We start from the raw sequence: 17,135 nt of genomic DNA, 5'->3' as shown, positions 1-17,135 counted from the left end.
GAAGATAAATAAAAAGCTTACACTTCTCTGTGCCACATTGTACATGTTATTATAATTAATTAAAAACGCTATGCATAATAAGCAGATCAACATAATTAATATTAAATATATTCTAATTAGTATTAGCTACTCAGTTCTTATGTAGCTAATCATTCAGTAGGCTAACATATTACCATATTGTATAGCCTACTGGATACTCTTAGAATATAAATGACAATTGGAGATTAGGCTGAATTTGATTGATTATAGTTAATAATAAAAAAGCCCAAATCTTCGTCTGCTCTTGAACCTACTGAATTCATAATTTCCTAATATAGAAACCCGGAAGTGACACCAAAGCCAAAGCACCCGCCTCCCTCAATATGAACGTGCTGCAGGGTCTCCAACGCCAAGGTTATTAAGTGCATTTGTGTGTCGCTCGCTCGCTCGCTCACGGTGGTGGTGGTGGTCGTGACTTTACCTTCAGTAAGACAGGAGCTCGAGAGATTTGGTAAGACTTATGGTCTTCTAATAGAAATGCGTTGTCTGCTGAATGTTACCGACAATTTCTACTGTAATGGTGCTGGAATAGGGGTGCATAGCTTTCTGAACCTATTATTTCGCATAATATTGAATTAATAAGTGAAATGATTAGAATTATAATCGAACTAATCGCTTTTAATTCGTGTGGAGGCTACTGTAAATGCTTGTATACAGAGCAGGTGCGGACTAGACTTCCTACAGAGAGTTCATACACGTGCTCTGCAAACTGACCTTCACACAGATCGTGTCAAATGATAGGACATGGTTATTGTTTTACGTGGAAAATTAGTTTAACGAGAAAACTGACTTTATTTGGTGATATTTTTAAATGAATCATAAATGTGTATTTAAAACTGACTTTTTGGGTGATATTTTTAAAATGAATCATAAATATGTATTTAGTTTTAATATAAATAATTTTATTATTAAATAATTTTACTAACGTTGTAGTGCTTACAAGTTCGATTTCCATTTTTTTATTTTTTTTAGGAGTTTAACTAATTTGTATTTTTCCATTGTGATTTGGTGGCAGGTGGATGTGACATTTTCTTCAGGGTCAGCTCTGAGCATTTGTCCTTCCCTGTGTCTCTCTTCATCTCTCCTGACTTGAAAAGCACAATATTTACATTGCAGGGAGTCATATTTTGCAAATAGAGTTCTGTGGTAATAATATTCTATGAAAAAAAAGGGGAAGATATGCAGTCGTTACCTCATGGAGCTAATTTTAGCTAACACAAACCTAAAAATGATGAGTTGATGCACAAATATTAAGTAATTTTTTTTCCATTTTTTTTTTAAAACTTTTAGTTCATTTAGATATTACCACATGAAGCACATTTTTAGGTCACCCAACAACACATTATTAGACTGTACAGTGATTTTACACAGTGTGACCATCACATGATTTCGCTACAGTTTAATCCTCTCTGCCACTTCTGGAAAGATTAATCAACAATGTCTGCACATTCTTGGAAAACTTAGATCGCAATCCAAAATAGTTTGACGTTAATCTGTAGGGCCAGAAAAGTACAGTTATGCATTATTGACGTATGCGTCTAGAGAGGTTATTTTTAAAATGTGAGTAAACGACACAAGTTTAGACTAATTCATCCATTTACTTCTTAAAAAAATATGATTCAAGTGGCGGTGGCACAGAGTCACATGAAACAGTAGCTTGGTGTATGCATGAATGGATTAAACCAACAGCACCATTAACAAAACCATTGAGGATTTTTGGCCTGAGACGCCACTCATGGAGTTATTATTATTTTTATTTTTTCATAAAAGAACATTTGACTGGCTTGTCCTTGAACATGACTGGCTGAAACAGACAGTCTCTAAACTTTGGTTTAGTTTCTCTACTGGTGTGATTGTTATTGTTTTGTTTTCAATTGTTTTAGCCTTGATTGATAAAAGTTTCCTTTATCGTTTATGGGGTTCTCGTTGTTCCCACAGTAAGTTGTGCAGTTAAGCTCGAGGGCAAACGCACTCATAGAAAAGGTATGAGGATTAGTGGGCCATCCTTAAAAAGAGCTCACCAGACTTCTGTGTAATTTCTGAGGAAAAGACAGTACGAGGTTAAACGTCAGCCAGCCCCCAACGGACGTGAGGATTGGTTTGATCTGATTGTGTTCACGACAAGTTCTTTCCTGGTAGGGTGTAGCCTGAAAGCTTTCTCCTATCTCCAGCATGCATGTGTCAGTGCATTTGGCGCAATTCTTCAGAGTGACTTTATTCTATGTATTTAGTTAGAGCAAATTAATTGTTGGACTTTTCTTCTCTGTTTGCTGAATGAAACTTCAAAATCTTTTGTGCTTTGAATTATCATATTTCTTTTAACCTTCAACCACTGAAAAAACAGATCTAGTCCTTTAGCTGTCTCTTATTCCATAGTCCTGCTTGTCACATTTTATAATGAATACATTTTATAAACGTGCCATAATATTTATATATTATATAATCTTAATAAAAAGATTAGGCTAAGGGTTGATGTGAAATTTCTAGCAGTTTCCTGTGGTGTGACGGGGTAGATTTCATCTAAAGCTGTTTTAAACAACACTTTTCTAGTTTTTGTACTATGCACTATATGGGATATTTGTAATTAAAAATATATATTTATCACTCCACCAGAGTTTAAAGGGATAGTTGAATCAAAAAGAGCAATTCTGTCATTGAGTTTCTTTTAAATCATTAGGCTAATACATATTAAAACTTTCAACTCAATGTAAAATAGAGAAAAACTTTATCACAATATTAGCAATAATGACCATGAAAATATAATTATTAAATAAAATAAAGAAAAATATCTATACTTCACTACTGATGCACATACAAATGTAATTATTTTTATTTTACTGCCAAATGAAATGTATGAATCATGTACAAGAATTAAAGAGAAAAAGCAATAGTGCTCCGCCCCTTTTTTCAGTAAACTAACCGGTTCCGGAAGTATTTTTTCCCATTAATTTCTCTCATAGAGATACAAAAAAAAGTCTTTGTTAAACAAGCCAATCCGCTATGAGGTGAGTCACAACACTACAAACTTTGAAATAAAGCAAAAAAGTCGTTGAAAATTGCAAATGTACAAGATGTACTAAATCACTTTTCGCATGAAGCATTGCGAACAGCATACCCGATTTATTAGTGATTTGTGATATTTTTTTTGTACAGCATCACGAGTAATGTATTTTTTCACCATGAATGCTGCTGCCGAACACTATTATTTTAAAAATAAGTGAAAATAATGTAGGATTACGGCTTCAAGAGAAGCAAATAGCATCGATTAACATCCTTGTAGCTCACAGCAGGGCCATCTTTAAAGTTTTTACTTCCAGAACCTGACTGTTGCACTCTATAGAAATAAAATCAACTCATCTTTTTAATTTTTTTATGTAAATGTCACAAACTATCAAGATTTAGTTTTATACTAAATCCGTGTCCTGTTAATTTTTTCATTAACAAAAGAACATTAAGAATCTTCATGCATTTTATTTGTCATTTAATGACAGTTCACAGTGACCACATCTGTCAAGACCCCAACATATATGATCAATCGGCTATAATTTAAGTCCTAGCTCAGACTAAAACAGACTGATGTATTCATCAGTGGTGAATAGAGCATCTTCATGTACAAAAACATGTACACACACACACAGAGGTGTCAAGCTAAGGTCAAAGTTCATGACCACGGTCATATCAGCTAGAGAAACATAAACCAAACATTGTGTAGTGGGCCTTCACCAACATTAAGATATAATATCTGTAATTGCAGATCATTAAACAGCCCGTTTTTGTTGACATAAGGGATCTATCTGTGTTTTATGATGGGTTTATCTCCTACACAGTGATCAGTGTGTGATTGTTCTGTGTTCCACTGAACATTTCTCATTCTCTTGCAGCAGTTATTTGAGGCCACGATGGATCAAGCCAGGACAACAATTTCAAAAATCGTAAGGCAATCTTCTCATACAAATTTATTTTGAGTTATCTGAACCAATCATTTACCATTTGAGAGAGAGAGCAAAGAATATCACAGTTTCTTTATAATAAAGCATGAAGTCTGTGGTCACTCATATGTGTCTCTCTTTAATCAAGCAGATTTTAGGAACTTCAGCTGAAACCTCCTTAATGTTCCTGATATTACTTTTACTACTTGTGCTGAAAAATCTTCAACGCTCAAACTTCATGACTTGTCCTTAAAGGAATATAGTTTACTTAAAAATGAAAATTCTGTCATAATTTACTCCCTTCAAGTTGTTTCAAACCTGTATGAATGTCTTTCTTCTGCTGAACACAAAGGAAGATATTTGGAAGAATGTCGGTAACCAGACAGTGGATGGACCCCATTGACTTTCATAGAAGGAAAAAAAAAATACTATGGAAGTCAATTGGGGTCCATCAACTGTTTGGTTCCTGACATTCTTCAAAATATCTACGAGAACCACAGGACAGCGTTTCATCTTGGTGTCTTGCAACTGTATTTTCCCAGTTCAATGGGGAGCCGCGCTCCTATACTCGCTTTAACCTGACCCAGAACATGGAGGGGGACAACAGCCATGTGGAGATGAAGCTCTCATCTGACATGGATGATGAAGTGGAGGCTAACGGTGTTGGGGAAAGCATAAACCAACATAATCGTCCATATTACCCAAGCAAGCTGAACCAGCGCTCTCCCAAAACCGTCTGTGGAATTGTCATTGCCATTCTGTTCCTCTTCATTATTGGTAAGCCGGTGTAGTTTCAAGCTTATTTCATGGCCCTCTTGAATACGTCATTCTGATCGGTCAGTTGTAGAATTCTGTGGTCAAATGTTTTTGTGTAAGACTGATAAACTAACATTATTTTTATGCTCAAAAATGGTTACAATGTTTTTGTCTTTCAGGATACCTCATTGGTTACCTGTCTAATAGAAGCACAGACAAAAATGAAATCAAGTCAAATTGTCCGGTTTTAAGTGAGACTACCCCAGAGAGAGAAGAACCAGTTTATTCGTTGGACTGGAGTGATCTCAGGGCATTGCTGAAAAAGAAACTGACAACCGGCAACATCGAGAGCAACCTCAAGTAAATACACACAACTGCTCTTTTCCATACGGTAAGATGAGCAGGTTCTCAAGCTAAACATGTTTTGTTTGGTCTTTCTGTTTCTCTTTCTCCCTCTTGCAGGGAATTCTCCAGTGTCAGTCACCAGGCGGGAAGCTCAGGCGATGAGGCGCTTGCTAATAAAGTCATGGGGAAATTCCGAACATTTGGAATGACCCCCTGGACCGACGAGCACTTTGTGAAAGTCCAAGATCGTGGTACCTCAAATAAAGTGCTGTTTCGTGGTGACGCTGTGGGAACAACCGAGGGATATTTGGCATACAGTGCAGTTGCTACAGTGGAGGTTAGTTTTGAATGTTCATTTATGTTGAGAACCAACTGACAAAAGAGCACCATAAAACTATCATACAAGTAGTTCATACAACGTGTGCAATATTCCAAGGCTCTTGAAGCCATGCTGGATTACATCTGAGCGTATGCAAATTATTTTTGCTAAAACAACACTAAAACTCTGTTCGGACAGGACTGGCTTTCTAAACAACGTTTGAGTTACAATTATTATCACTTAACATCTGTGATTACATCTCCGTGTGGGAGTGTGTGTTTTCTAGATGTGGCCGTTACAGAAGATAATGTGTTGTCCTTGAGTACATTACATGAATGAATGAATGAGGCATTTACATAGCGCTTTCATATGTACTACTGTACACCCAGTGCGCTTTACAATCATATCAGGGTCTCTCCTCAACCACCACCAGTGTGCAGAAACCGTGCGCTCACCACACACCAGCTATAGATGGAGAGGAGAGAGAGTGATAGAGCCAATTCTGTGGATGGGGATTATTAGGAGGCCGTGATTGATAAGGGCCAGTGGAGGGAATTTGGCCAGGACACTTGGGTTACACCTAGCCTGGGAAAACCCAGACAACTTCCGGCAAATTTAGATTTGCTCTGAAAGTTAGTCTGGCAAAGAGCTCATTCAAGCTCATTTCCAATCCGCCGAAATCCCGGCACCAATCAGAAACGTTGGGGGAACGATGTAAAAACGTCTTTACACGATGACGACAGCGCTGGGATTTTGAAGCAGATTTTGTAGCCTACATTACAAAGATGGATGCCGCCGTCGAACATCACTCGTTCGAATCAGCTATCTCGTCTGTTTTAAGCGATTTGAACGTTTCCTTTTTGTTAAAAACCGAGCAAAGAACAACACTCGGAGATGTTTCTGCCGCTCTGCATACGTCATCTCCTTCATCGCTCTGATTGGGTTTAGGTCTATCCGCGACTCCGTTGGTGACGCCCCTCTAGAAATGATTTGTCTATGACGCTTTGCCAGACCATAACTCAATTACAACTGAGATGGTCTGGTTTTAACCAGGCTAGGTTACACCCCTAGTTTTTACGAGAAATGCCTGGGATTTTTAATGAGTCAGGACCTCGGTTTAACGTCTCATCCGAAGTACGGTGCTTGTTACAGTATAGTGTCCTATCGCTTCACTGGGGCGTTAGGTCCCACACAGACCTCAGGTTGAGCGCCCCCTACTGGCTTCACTAACACCTCTCCAGCAGCAACCTGGTTTTCCAAGGAGTCTCCCATCCAGGTACTGACCAGGCTCAGCCCTGCTTAGCCTCAGTGGACCACAGTCTTGGGCTACAGGGTCATATGGCTGTGGCAATATCACCCGCCTACATATTACATAAATGTCCTTTTAAGCCGGGGACACACTTAACGACTGTAAGGCCCTTTATGAAGTCAAGTCAAGTCATCATCATTTATATAGCGCTTTTTACAATGGAGATTGTTTCAAAGCAGCTTTACAGAGATAAACATACAATTTACGGTAACAGAGATTGTTTTGGCTTTCTAGCGATTTTTGAATAATGTTATTTCCAGCTAAAGTTGGTTTTGATTGATTCACTTCCAGCAAAATTATCATTTGTTATTACATTAGGGGCCACTAAGACGACGGCGTTCTCTCTAAACAGACTTTAACGCGAACCTGTGACCTGATGGCGTTCACATGCGCATTAAAAATTGATTCTATAGTTATATTCGTTTGAATATGTGTGCGCAGGTTTGTAATTTCCCTACAGACCATGCCTAAACAAACTACTTGTCTTGCAAGATAAAGAATTTTGAATAAGATACATTAGATAAAGAATTTTGTTTTATTTTATCACTTCGGGGTACGCGAACCGGATTTTCAACAACGCTTTATCTGTAGAGTGGGAAAGGGATCCTCCATAGGGAAAGGCTAGTTGACACTTCAGCACTGCATTGTCATCGGGTCCAGGCGAAGCTCCTTCGTCAGATCTGGATCCGGCAGGCTGCGGGAAAAACCTAGGGATAAACAAAGACACTAAAGTTAGCGTAGATGCCATTCTTCTTATGATGTAACGAGTACATCTGGATTTAAGGGAAGTGTTCCCAGTTCCGGCTGACCTAATCTATGCAGCCTAACATTGAATTATAGAAGTCTATAATGTATTATGTGTATGCTAGGTCAAAGAGATGTGTTTTTAGTCTAGCTTTGAACTGACAGAGTGTGTCTGCTTCCCGGACAATGGTAGGAAGATTGTTCCAAAGTTTTGGTGCTAAATAGGAAAAGGATCTACCGCCAGCAGTCGATTTAGATATTCTAGGTATTATCAACTGGCTGGAATTTTGAGATCGCAATAGACGTGAAGGACTATAATGCGTTAAGAGCTCGCTCAAGTACTGCGGAGCTAAACCATTTAGTGCTTTGTAAGTAATCAACAATATTTTAAAATTTATACGATGTTTAATAGGGAGCCAATGCAGTGTTGACAGAACCGGGCTAATATGGTCATATTTCCTGGTTCTGGTAAGAACTCGAGCTGCTGCGTTTTGAACTAGCTGTAGTTTGTTTATTAAGCGTGCAGGGCAACCACCCAATAGAGCATTACAATAGTCTAGCCTTGAGGTCATGAACGCATGAACTAATTGTTCTGCAAGGTAATCTGATACTACGACTGATCATGCCCATGCCCAAGTGTCTGTTTATAATTACACCCACATAAGTGAGCAGTGAAATCTAGTCAAGTATCACACTCTTATCTGACATTAAAATGGGCAGTTTTCAGTTTCCACGATTTGGCTCTAGAATTAATTTTATAAATAAGTATTTTTCATAGGTTACCATCCATATTGAAATGAAATGAAAGCATGCTGAAGATTGATTGCGCAACGGTAGCTCAGATAGGTCCAAAACACATGAGGAGAAGAGTTAGTATAATACATTAGCAATCACAGACATTCGCATTCGGATGGGATTACAGTAGATTAGGACCGTTGAGTTTGCCGAAATACAGTAGGTAATTTGATCTTGAGGTTGTGTGAGAAAAATATAGACCTGCCAGATTCGGACAGAATTAAAATTGCAAAGTATGTCTGTGAAACACAAATTTATTTAACGTCCCCCTGGAAAACTAGTTGCGTCCGAATATCGCTTAAAAAGTTCATAAATTGAAAAAATGCGCATGTTAAAAATTAAACTCTGAGAGAAGTGTTAATTTTCTTGAGTATGTCTAGCATACACTCTTCTATAAGATTTGAAACCCTTAAAACAACAACAAAATAACACAAAAAATGCAACAATATGACCTAATATCTAGTAGGGGAGTAACAATATATAGTGTCACAATATAAAGCGATACAAAAATGCAACAATATTTATCGTGGATGGTTCACCCAAAATAAAAATCTCTGTGTGAGAAAAAAATGAGACAAGTTTTCAGAATTTTAGTGTCCGCAGTACTACGTTAAACTACTATATATAATGTATACTAATGCAATGGGGGAATATTTGTGAAAAAAGTGGCCTACATTATTTTAAATATATCTAGTCAGTGACAGAGTGCAAGCATATTAGTCTAAAATAATTCTGTATTTTCAGCTTTAGAATCATGAGTATTTGTATCATGCTGTCACCATTGTCCAGTGCATTGGGTTACCAGCACCAAGTCCGAGCCTATTCATTTACACCCACAATGTAATATCAAATTTAGCATTTTAATCAACAGTGCATTTATTGTTAACCTTTTATCATATGTCTTGGAGTATCATAATAATATCGCATCGTGAGTTCAGTATCGTGATGTGTATCGAATCGTGACATGAGGGTATCGTAACACCCCTAAATGTTTAGTGATTAATCGGTTTGACCACACTAGTTTCAGACTATTTCTTATGACTTATTACTGACTCTGTTGTGTAGGGAGCCGCTCTGTATGCCCATTATGGACGAGCAGAGGACTTCAGACGCCTTCGAGAGCTGAATGTTGATGTGAATGGAAAGGTTGTCTTGATCAGAGCTGGACTATTAAGTTTCGCTGAAAAGGTTGGTGTTCTCACTCACTCATATTTTAAGACTGTTAATATTTACTTATTAATCCTCTGGTTTTCATTTGCTTATTACAGGTGGCTAATGCTGCTAGCTTGAATGCTAGTGCAGTGCTAATTTACCCAGATCCTGCTAACTACGAAATTAATGACAACACTGCTCTATTTGGCCATGTAAGTTGTGGAACCTTTCTTCTGTCAGATCGTTTGTTTTATTCAAAGTTTATGTACAGTCGATTGATGATCTTTCAAAAACGCTCTTTTCAAAGGTCCATCTTGGCACTGGTGATCCCTACACTCCAGGATTCCCTTCCTTCAATCATACCCAGTTTCCCCCGGCTGAGTCTTCTGGCTTGCCCCTCATTCCGGCCCAAACTATCACCATAAAGCAGGCTACTGAGATCATGAGGTGCAGTTGTGACCGCAAGTGACATTTCTCTTGCTATTTACTATCACTGTCTGTTGCTGTTACTGGTATACTCATTACTATCACTAATAGTTTAGTGTTTGAAATGAAAATTGTACGGCTTGTTGAAAAAAGATGTTGTATAATTTTTTTCTGTTGGATGAAAAAGCAGGCAAATCTTATATACTTGGAGGACTAAAGCTATTATGCTTTTTTACATTTTCAACAAGTGTGAAATGTTGCTGCTTGAGCATAAAAAGGGTCTGCAAAGTCACTCCTAAATGTTGCCAAAAATTATATCAGAATTATAAAACTAAAACAGAGTTTCCTATTTGACTTGTTTTTGAAAATTTTCTGAATTCATAAATCAGTTGCATCACATTATCAGTCAATGGTGTCACTTTTGTGTACTTATAATACACATTATCATTACAAAGGATGAGTACATGTAGCTAGTGTTTTATTGTAATGCTTGATGTTTTAAACAACCCTAAAAAATGTATTAAATCTCGTAAATCAGTTGCATCACATTATCAGTCAATGGTGTCACTTTTGTGTACTCATACTCATCCTTTGTAATGATAATATGTATTATGTGTAGCTAGTGTTTTATTGTAATGCTTGATGTTTTAAACACCCCAAAACATTTATTAAATCTCTTACCCTTTGGGGATTTAAGAGGCTATCCTAACTTTAAGTAGTTATTTACGATGTATTTAAAAGTTTTCTTTAGAAAAAAAAAAAAGAAGAAATTTCTTATGAAATAACTTTATATTCTTAACTTTATTTAGTCAGAGAATAAGTATAAAATAGCAGTTAGTTTTATTTTAAAACTCTAAAACTCCGTAATATAATATATGTTTGGAATTGGGCTCTTTTGACTTGAGCCAGCAACAACCTACAATAGCAACCACGCAGAACACCCTAGCAACCATCTATCAACCCCATGACAATGCACCAAAAAACGCAGAACATCTTAACAACTACATAGCAATGTCTTAGAAAAGCCACCCAGATCCCTCTAGCATCCTGGCTGCAAGAACCACTCACACTCTCATCAGTTTTCTGTCAATGTGGTTTGTTGTTATTCCCTTTATTTACGTATTTGTCACATTTGTTCGCAGTAAGTTAGGCGGTCGGACTTTACCTGATGGATGGAGTGATGGGATGCTCTGGGATACCAGGCTTGGTGATGAAGGTGACAATATTACCGTGGAAGTGAACAATGTCCTTGTTCAGAAGAAAATCCACAACGTGTTTGGAGTCATTAAAGGTTACTTGGACCCAGGTACTGTATACTGTTTCACTGGGCTTTAAACAGCACTTCAAACAAGTATTTGGCCCCAGTCCCTAATCACTTGGTTTTTGTCTTCATCCTTTGCTTTAGATCGTTATATGGTGATCGGAGCTCAGCGAGATGCATGGGGCCCTGGATTTGCCAGAAGCACAGTCGGCACTAGTTTACTGGTGGAGTTGGCCAGAACTATCACAGACATGATCAAGAATGGTACATTGCAAATAAGTAGTGATTTTCGTTTTAAAGACATTTTTCACATCACAAAAATGAAGTAAAACTGAAAATTATTAATTGGCAATAATTCTTGTTGATTATAAGTGCAACTTTCTTTTCTTTCAAGATGGATTCAAGCCAAAGAGGAGCATAGTGTTTGGCAGCTGGAGTGCTGGTGAATTTGGTGTCGGGGCCACTGAGTGGTTGGAGGTATGAATGCATCTTTGATTGTCTTCTGTTCAAAAATGGCCTTGTTAAATATGGGAGTGAATTCTCTGTTTGTGTGACCAAATAATCTCAAACCAGTAACCATATGTATTTACATTCATTTCTTCAAACTTGAATCCGACTTACATTTTTTTAGAATTACTACAACCAATTACTTGTATAATACCCAGATAGAAGCATATAATTTTAAGCCTTAAAAAAAAAAAGGTTTGAAAAAATTGGGGCTTTTGCTCCAGAGGAACCTTTTCATAGTTCCTAGAACTAATGGCGGAAGTACCCGTTTTTTTTTGGCGTGTTCGCACAACAGGAACTGGGAATGATTTTAGTTCTAAGAACTAAACAAGCGTGGCTTACGTCACTTCAGAGTTCGTTCTGGTGGTGCGAATACAACCAGGAAAATGGCCTTGGGGAACTTTTAGTTCTTGGGGAACCACCCTGTTGGCTAGTTCAAATAACTAAGTTCCTGGAACCACCCGGTGCGAAAGCCCCTAACGGGGCCCATCAACTGTTTGTATAGTCTAATATTCTATTTAATCATTAAAATCTATTTTCACATTGATCTTGACTGAATGGTGCCGACCCTCCTACTGTAGTATGTTAGGATGCAATTCCAAACATAGACGTTGAATTTACAGTGTGAATTTATATTTTGTGGTTTTTGTACCCATAGGGCTACCTGACCTCCTTGAATTTGAAAACGTTTTCTTACATCAGCCTTGATGAAGTTATTTCAGGTTTGTAAAAGGTTATTTCTTGAAGAATTGGAGTTGAACTTTGTTGTTGAGTTGAAGCTGATCATCTGACGTTCTCTTTAGGTTCTGGCTCTTTCAAAGCATCTGCCAGTCCACTGCTGTATGACTTACTAGAGAGCACTATGAAGCAGGTAATGGATCACATTCATGCTGCTCAGAGTTGACATGGATGCATTTAACCTGCAGTTACAAGTGCATAAATAATGTTTATTTGACTTTGTTTTAAACTATTTTCGTTGGAGAAATGGATAAAAAAACAGGCGATATTCTGTCTAAAATGTAAGTCACATAATAATAATAAATTTTGTTTATTGAAATGTTGTATAAAAGCAGGATCACATTTGTAATCGTGCTGATATTTGGAGAAAAAGTGGCACTCTTTGTGTGATATTAACTATATTAAATTACATAAATATAAAATATATACAGATAAGATATACACCTTATCTTGAATCTTTTGGTGGGATTGTAAATGCATTTTAATAGAGTAAATCACGCAGTGAAAGCGTGCGCTCTAATGCACAAGCGCACTAGTCTAACTTGCTAGACTGATCACGTAGTGTGTGCGTGCGCTCTCCGAGTGTGTTTCTTAAAGTGAAGGTCATACTCGATCATTTCAGATCACATATCATTAAAACAGCAATTACTATATTATCGTAGACTATATATATATATATCGCACACCTCTAGTATCACAAATTAATCTTCTTATAACCTGTCCTGAGCTGTTTTATCGGTCTTGTAAAGAAAAATAACTTCTTCCCCATGCAGGTCTCCCATACAGGTGATGCAACCAAATCCTTGCATGAACAGTTTGCTGGATCCAACTGGGAGAAGTCTGTGTAAGTTGGTCCCGCCCTGCTAATGTTCGACAATCATATATATATATATATATATATATATATATATATATATATATATATATATACTATTACAGTATTATTAAAGGGGTGCTTGATTATGATTTCACTTTTCTAACTTTAGTTAGTGTGTAATGTTGCTGTTTGAGCATAAACAACATCTGCAAAGTTACAACACTCAAAGTTCAAAGCAATGGGAGATATTTGCTTTTAAAGAAATCGTTTTTAAGGACTACAGCAAACATTGGGACTACACGACATTGCTCCCGGGTTAGTGACATCACAAACCCTAAAATTTACATAAACTCTTCCTCTTCTCAACATGGACTGCGTGTTCCCAGGGGCGGCCCTGGGAACACGCAGTCCATGTTGAGAAGAGGAAGAGTTGTTCCAGTCTAAACGACCCGAACCAGTCTAAAATAGTCCCAATATAAACACTTATGGCGCTTTTCCACTGCATGGTACGGTACGGCACGGTTCGGTACGGAACGCTTTGGCGCTTTTCCACTGCATGGTACGGTACAGCACGGATCGGTACGGAACGCTTTGGCGCTTTTCCACTGCATTGTACGGTACGGCTCGCTTTAAATGGTACCACCTCTGTCGAGGTTCCAAGCGTACCGTACCGATACTAAAATGTGACGTGAAAACACTGCAGATCACTGATTGGTCAGACAGAATTGTCACTACCAGCGTCATTGTATTTGCGAAACCTCAAACCCGCTAGATTTAAATAGCCAGTAACAGCCACCGCTGTAGCAACTGTTTTAAAACTACTTGCTTGACTTGTTTGAAGAAAAAAGAAAGAAAAAAAAGAAATGGCTGAATCGTGGTCAGTGGACGAAGTGCAGACGTTCCTCTCGTTGGTTGCTGAGGAGCGGATAAACTAGAACGATCAGTCTATAATACCACCCGCTTTAAAGCGGTACTAACTGCAGTGGAAAAGCAAACAGAGCTAAAGCGAACCGAGCCGTGCCGTGCTGAGCCGTACCAGCAGTGGAAAAGCAAAGCGAACCGAACCGTACTGAGCCGTACCAGCAGTGGAAAAGCAAAGCGAACCGAACCGTACTGAGCCGTACCATGCAGTGGAAAAGCACCATTATTATAGGTATACCCTGGTGATTCAGGATAAGACAAAAACACGGTTTGGAAAATTGATTCATGATTTACTCGCTCATTAACACCAAAACTAACTGGAATAAAATACATGTTTTAAAGCTGCAGTTCGTAACTTTTTAAGGCAACATTTTTATTTTATTTAGCTTTATTTCAATGAATTACATTATTTTTAATAGTTCTAGTCCAGTACCAACAATATTAATAACTTTCTACCATTTTCTTCTTCACAGAATGGAGCCTATGGGTTTGTCTCACTCTGCTTATCCATTCCAGAGCTTCTCGGGCATCCCGTCACTTTCCTTTCGATTTACTTTGGTAAGTATTCAGGTTTTACTGAAGATGTCAAAATAAAGTATTCTTGATGGATGATAGGAAGTAAACATCTGCCTGATGTATTTCAGAGTTCAAAGACAGAGTACCCGTTTGGCACTTTTGAGGATACCCAACAAAGTCTGGACCGGTACACTTCCTCTTCCACTCTGAAACTGGCCAAGACAGCAGGTGAGGTGGCTGGACTGGTTACTCTTCGGCTGGTACACGACCACCTGCTCAAGCTGAACATGGCAAAGTATTCCAGCGTGATCCGCAACTATGTGTCCCAGATCAGGGCTAAAGTTGAATCACGCCAAATGGTGAGTCTACGGGGTTGCATGTGTTTACTCTAAAAGAATTTGGGCTTAGTGTCTGTTGAATATCTACAGAGCACCTAAAGGGACATGGTGATGGAAAAAATATGAGATTGGAGGAAAACATAAATTTCAATGCTTTTGCATTTGCTCGTAAAAAGTGTTACGTTCCCCTGAGAAACTGCATTCAATCGCAAAAATTGTGCGTTCCCTTAAGAAACTGTTGTGTTCTTTGCGAGCGAATGCAAAGTTTCTCAGGGGAACGCAAAACATTTGCAAGAGAACGCATAAGCATTTACTCCAATCTTATATATTTTTTCCTTCACCATGTCCCTTTAGGGCTTTTAAAGCTGCTATCTGTACTTTACAGATATTTACATTCAATTTTCGCATTTTACTTGTCAAGGTTCGCCGCCTTCCTTCCAATTTGACGATGCAATGGCTTCTGTCAGCTCAGGGGTCGTACGATCGTGCCGCCAGCGCCCTTGTTTCTACCATCCGCAACAGCGATCTTGACGACATGGAGCAGTGTCGCATCATCAACAATCGCATTATGAGGGTAAATAACATTGCACTCGTCCAGCCATTTCATTCTTTCCTGTGTTGACATTAGGGCTGTCAAAATGGCTGAAAAGCTAAATTCGAATTTATTTCTTAAATATTATCAAAAATTCTAAAAGGCAATACTCAATGTTAGTCTGTAATGTCTCCTATGCCCACAAGAGAGCGCAAGCGAGCACAAGCAAATACAAACCAAATCGAGCAATACAATACAATTTTTTACAATTTGTATAGCACATTTAAAAACAACTGACGTTGACCAAAGTGCTTAACAAGGCCAAAAGACATAGAATACAAGTACAATGTAAAGACACACACATCAAGATATATTAAAAGCTATTGAAAAGAAATGAGTTTTCAAAGAAGATTTAAAAATTGGGCAGATCTGATGTGAGCCGGTAAGCTATTCCATAGCCTAGGTCCGAAGGCTGCAAAGGCGCGGTCACCCCTATTTTTTTTAGCCTGGTTCGAGGGACAGATAGTAAGTTAGAGTCCCCCGATCTGAGTGATCTTGACTGTGTGATTGGGCGAAGTAATTCAGATAGGTACTGTGGAGACTGGTTCTGTAATGACTTAAAAACAAATAAGAGAACTTTAAAATCAATTCTGAATTTAACCGGTAGCCAGTGAAGCGAGATCAGCACTGGTGTAATGTGTTCAAATTTACGCTTCCCTTTGAGAAGGCGTGCAGCTGCATTTTGGACTAATTGTAAGCGAGTGATGCATTTGTGAGGGGCACCAATATATAAAGAATTACAATAGTCCAATCTGGATGTTACAAATGCATGTATGGCAATCTCAAAGTGCTTAGCAGACAAGAAGGAATTAACCTTGGCTAAAAGACGGAGGTGAAATAAACAGGACTTAACCACAGCACTTATCTGCTTATCAAATTTAAGGTTATCATCAAACCAGACCCCCAAATTCCGAACACAGGTGGTGCTATATGGTAACAACGCTTGTAGATCAAAATCATGAGTACTACGATCATTGGGGCCAAACAAGAGAATTTCAGTTTTGCTCTCATTGAGACTCGAGAAGTTACTAGAAAGCCAGAGTTTCAGTTCATCCAGACAGTCCAATATTGGCTTTAAAGCAAGCTTGTCATCACGCTTCAAAGGCAAGTACATTTGAGTGTCAGCGGCATACAGATGGAAAGAAACCCCATGTCTAGATAAAATGGAACCCAAGGGGAGCATGTATAAATTAAACAGTTCCGGGCCAAGAATAGAACCCTGAGGAACGCCAGACCCCAGTTTCATTTCTGAAGAACACTGTTGCCCAACACGGACAGAGTAAGTCCTATTAGATAAGTACGAGCGGAACGATTGAAGCACCGTACCCCGAAAACCCATCCATCTTTTATTAAAATTAAATGACATTCACTTTTTAAAGTGCGTTAACTTTTGAAACAATTGTTCTTAAATAAAATATAATTTACTTAATGTGCATGCAAGGAAAATTAGGTTACAATAGTGCATACAACTTTGTAAGTGCATCAGTAACCTGAGAAAACACGCTTCAACAGACAGCGTAATGTACTACATGAACATGGCAAACTGCCAATCAGAAACAATCCACTTCTACTCACTACACATATTGTTCGTCAAAAACACCAGACGGTCAACTTGAAACTTGATCTGCAGC

At 38.2% G+C, this 17,135-nt stretch overlaps 1 protein-coding gene across 2 annotated transcripts in view; it reads left to right on the top strand.

The window, feature by feature from the left end:
• Positions 1-408: 408 nt before the first annotated feature.
• The window catches only part of tfr1a (transferrin receptor 1a), a 19,138-nt gene continuing 2,411 nt past the window's right edge, over positions 409-17,135 (top strand). The window contains exons 1-17 of one of the 2 annotated variants that reach the window (XM_056264722.1): positions 409-490; positions 3,921-3,971; positions 4,511-4,745; positions 4,904-5,084; positions 5,187-5,406; positions 9,302-9,424; positions 9,505-9,600; positions 9,696-9,835; positions 10,957-11,120; positions 11,220-11,339; positions 11,470-11,552; positions 12,241-12,304; positions 12,386-12,453; positions 13,094-13,164; positions 14,532-14,616; positions 14,703-14,933; positions 15,334-15,486. In XM_056264722.1, coding sequence (XP_056120697.1) covers positions 3,939-3,971; positions 4,511-4,745; positions 4,904-5,084; positions 5,187-5,406; positions 9,302-9,424; positions 9,505-9,600; positions 9,696-9,835; positions 10,957-11,120; positions 11,220-11,339; positions 11,470-11,552; positions 12,241-12,304; positions 12,386-12,453; positions 13,094-13,164; positions 14,532-14,616; positions 14,703-14,933; positions 15,334-15,486 — 2,067 coding nt within the window. In that variant the 5' untranslated portion in view covers positions 409-490; positions 3,921-3,938. The remainder of the gene's footprint in view (positions 491-3,920; positions 3,972-4,510; positions 4,746-4,903; positions 5,085-5,186; positions 5,407-9,301; positions 9,425-9,504; positions 9,601-9,695; positions 9,836-10,956; positions 11,121-11,219; positions 11,340-11,469; positions 11,553-12,240; positions 12,305-12,385; positions 12,454-13,093; positions 13,165-14,531; positions 14,617-14,702; positions 14,934-15,333; positions 15,487-17,135) is intronic. The other variant, XM_056264723.1, reaches the window with a different exon arrangement.

The sequence above is a fragment of the Rhinichthys klamathensis genome, unplaced genomic scaffold (genome assembly GCF_029890125.1).
Source record: "Rhinichthys klamathensis goyatoka isolate OS25496 unplaced genomic scaffold, OSU_Roscu_1.1 h1tg000011l_1, whole genome shotgun sequence".
NCBI lineage: Eukaryota > Metazoa > Chordata > Actinopteri > Cypriniformes > Leuciscidae > Rhinichthys > Rhinichthys klamathensis.
Note: the sequence above shows the minus strand (reverse complement) of the source record. Positions and strands in the feature narration are given on the sequence as shown.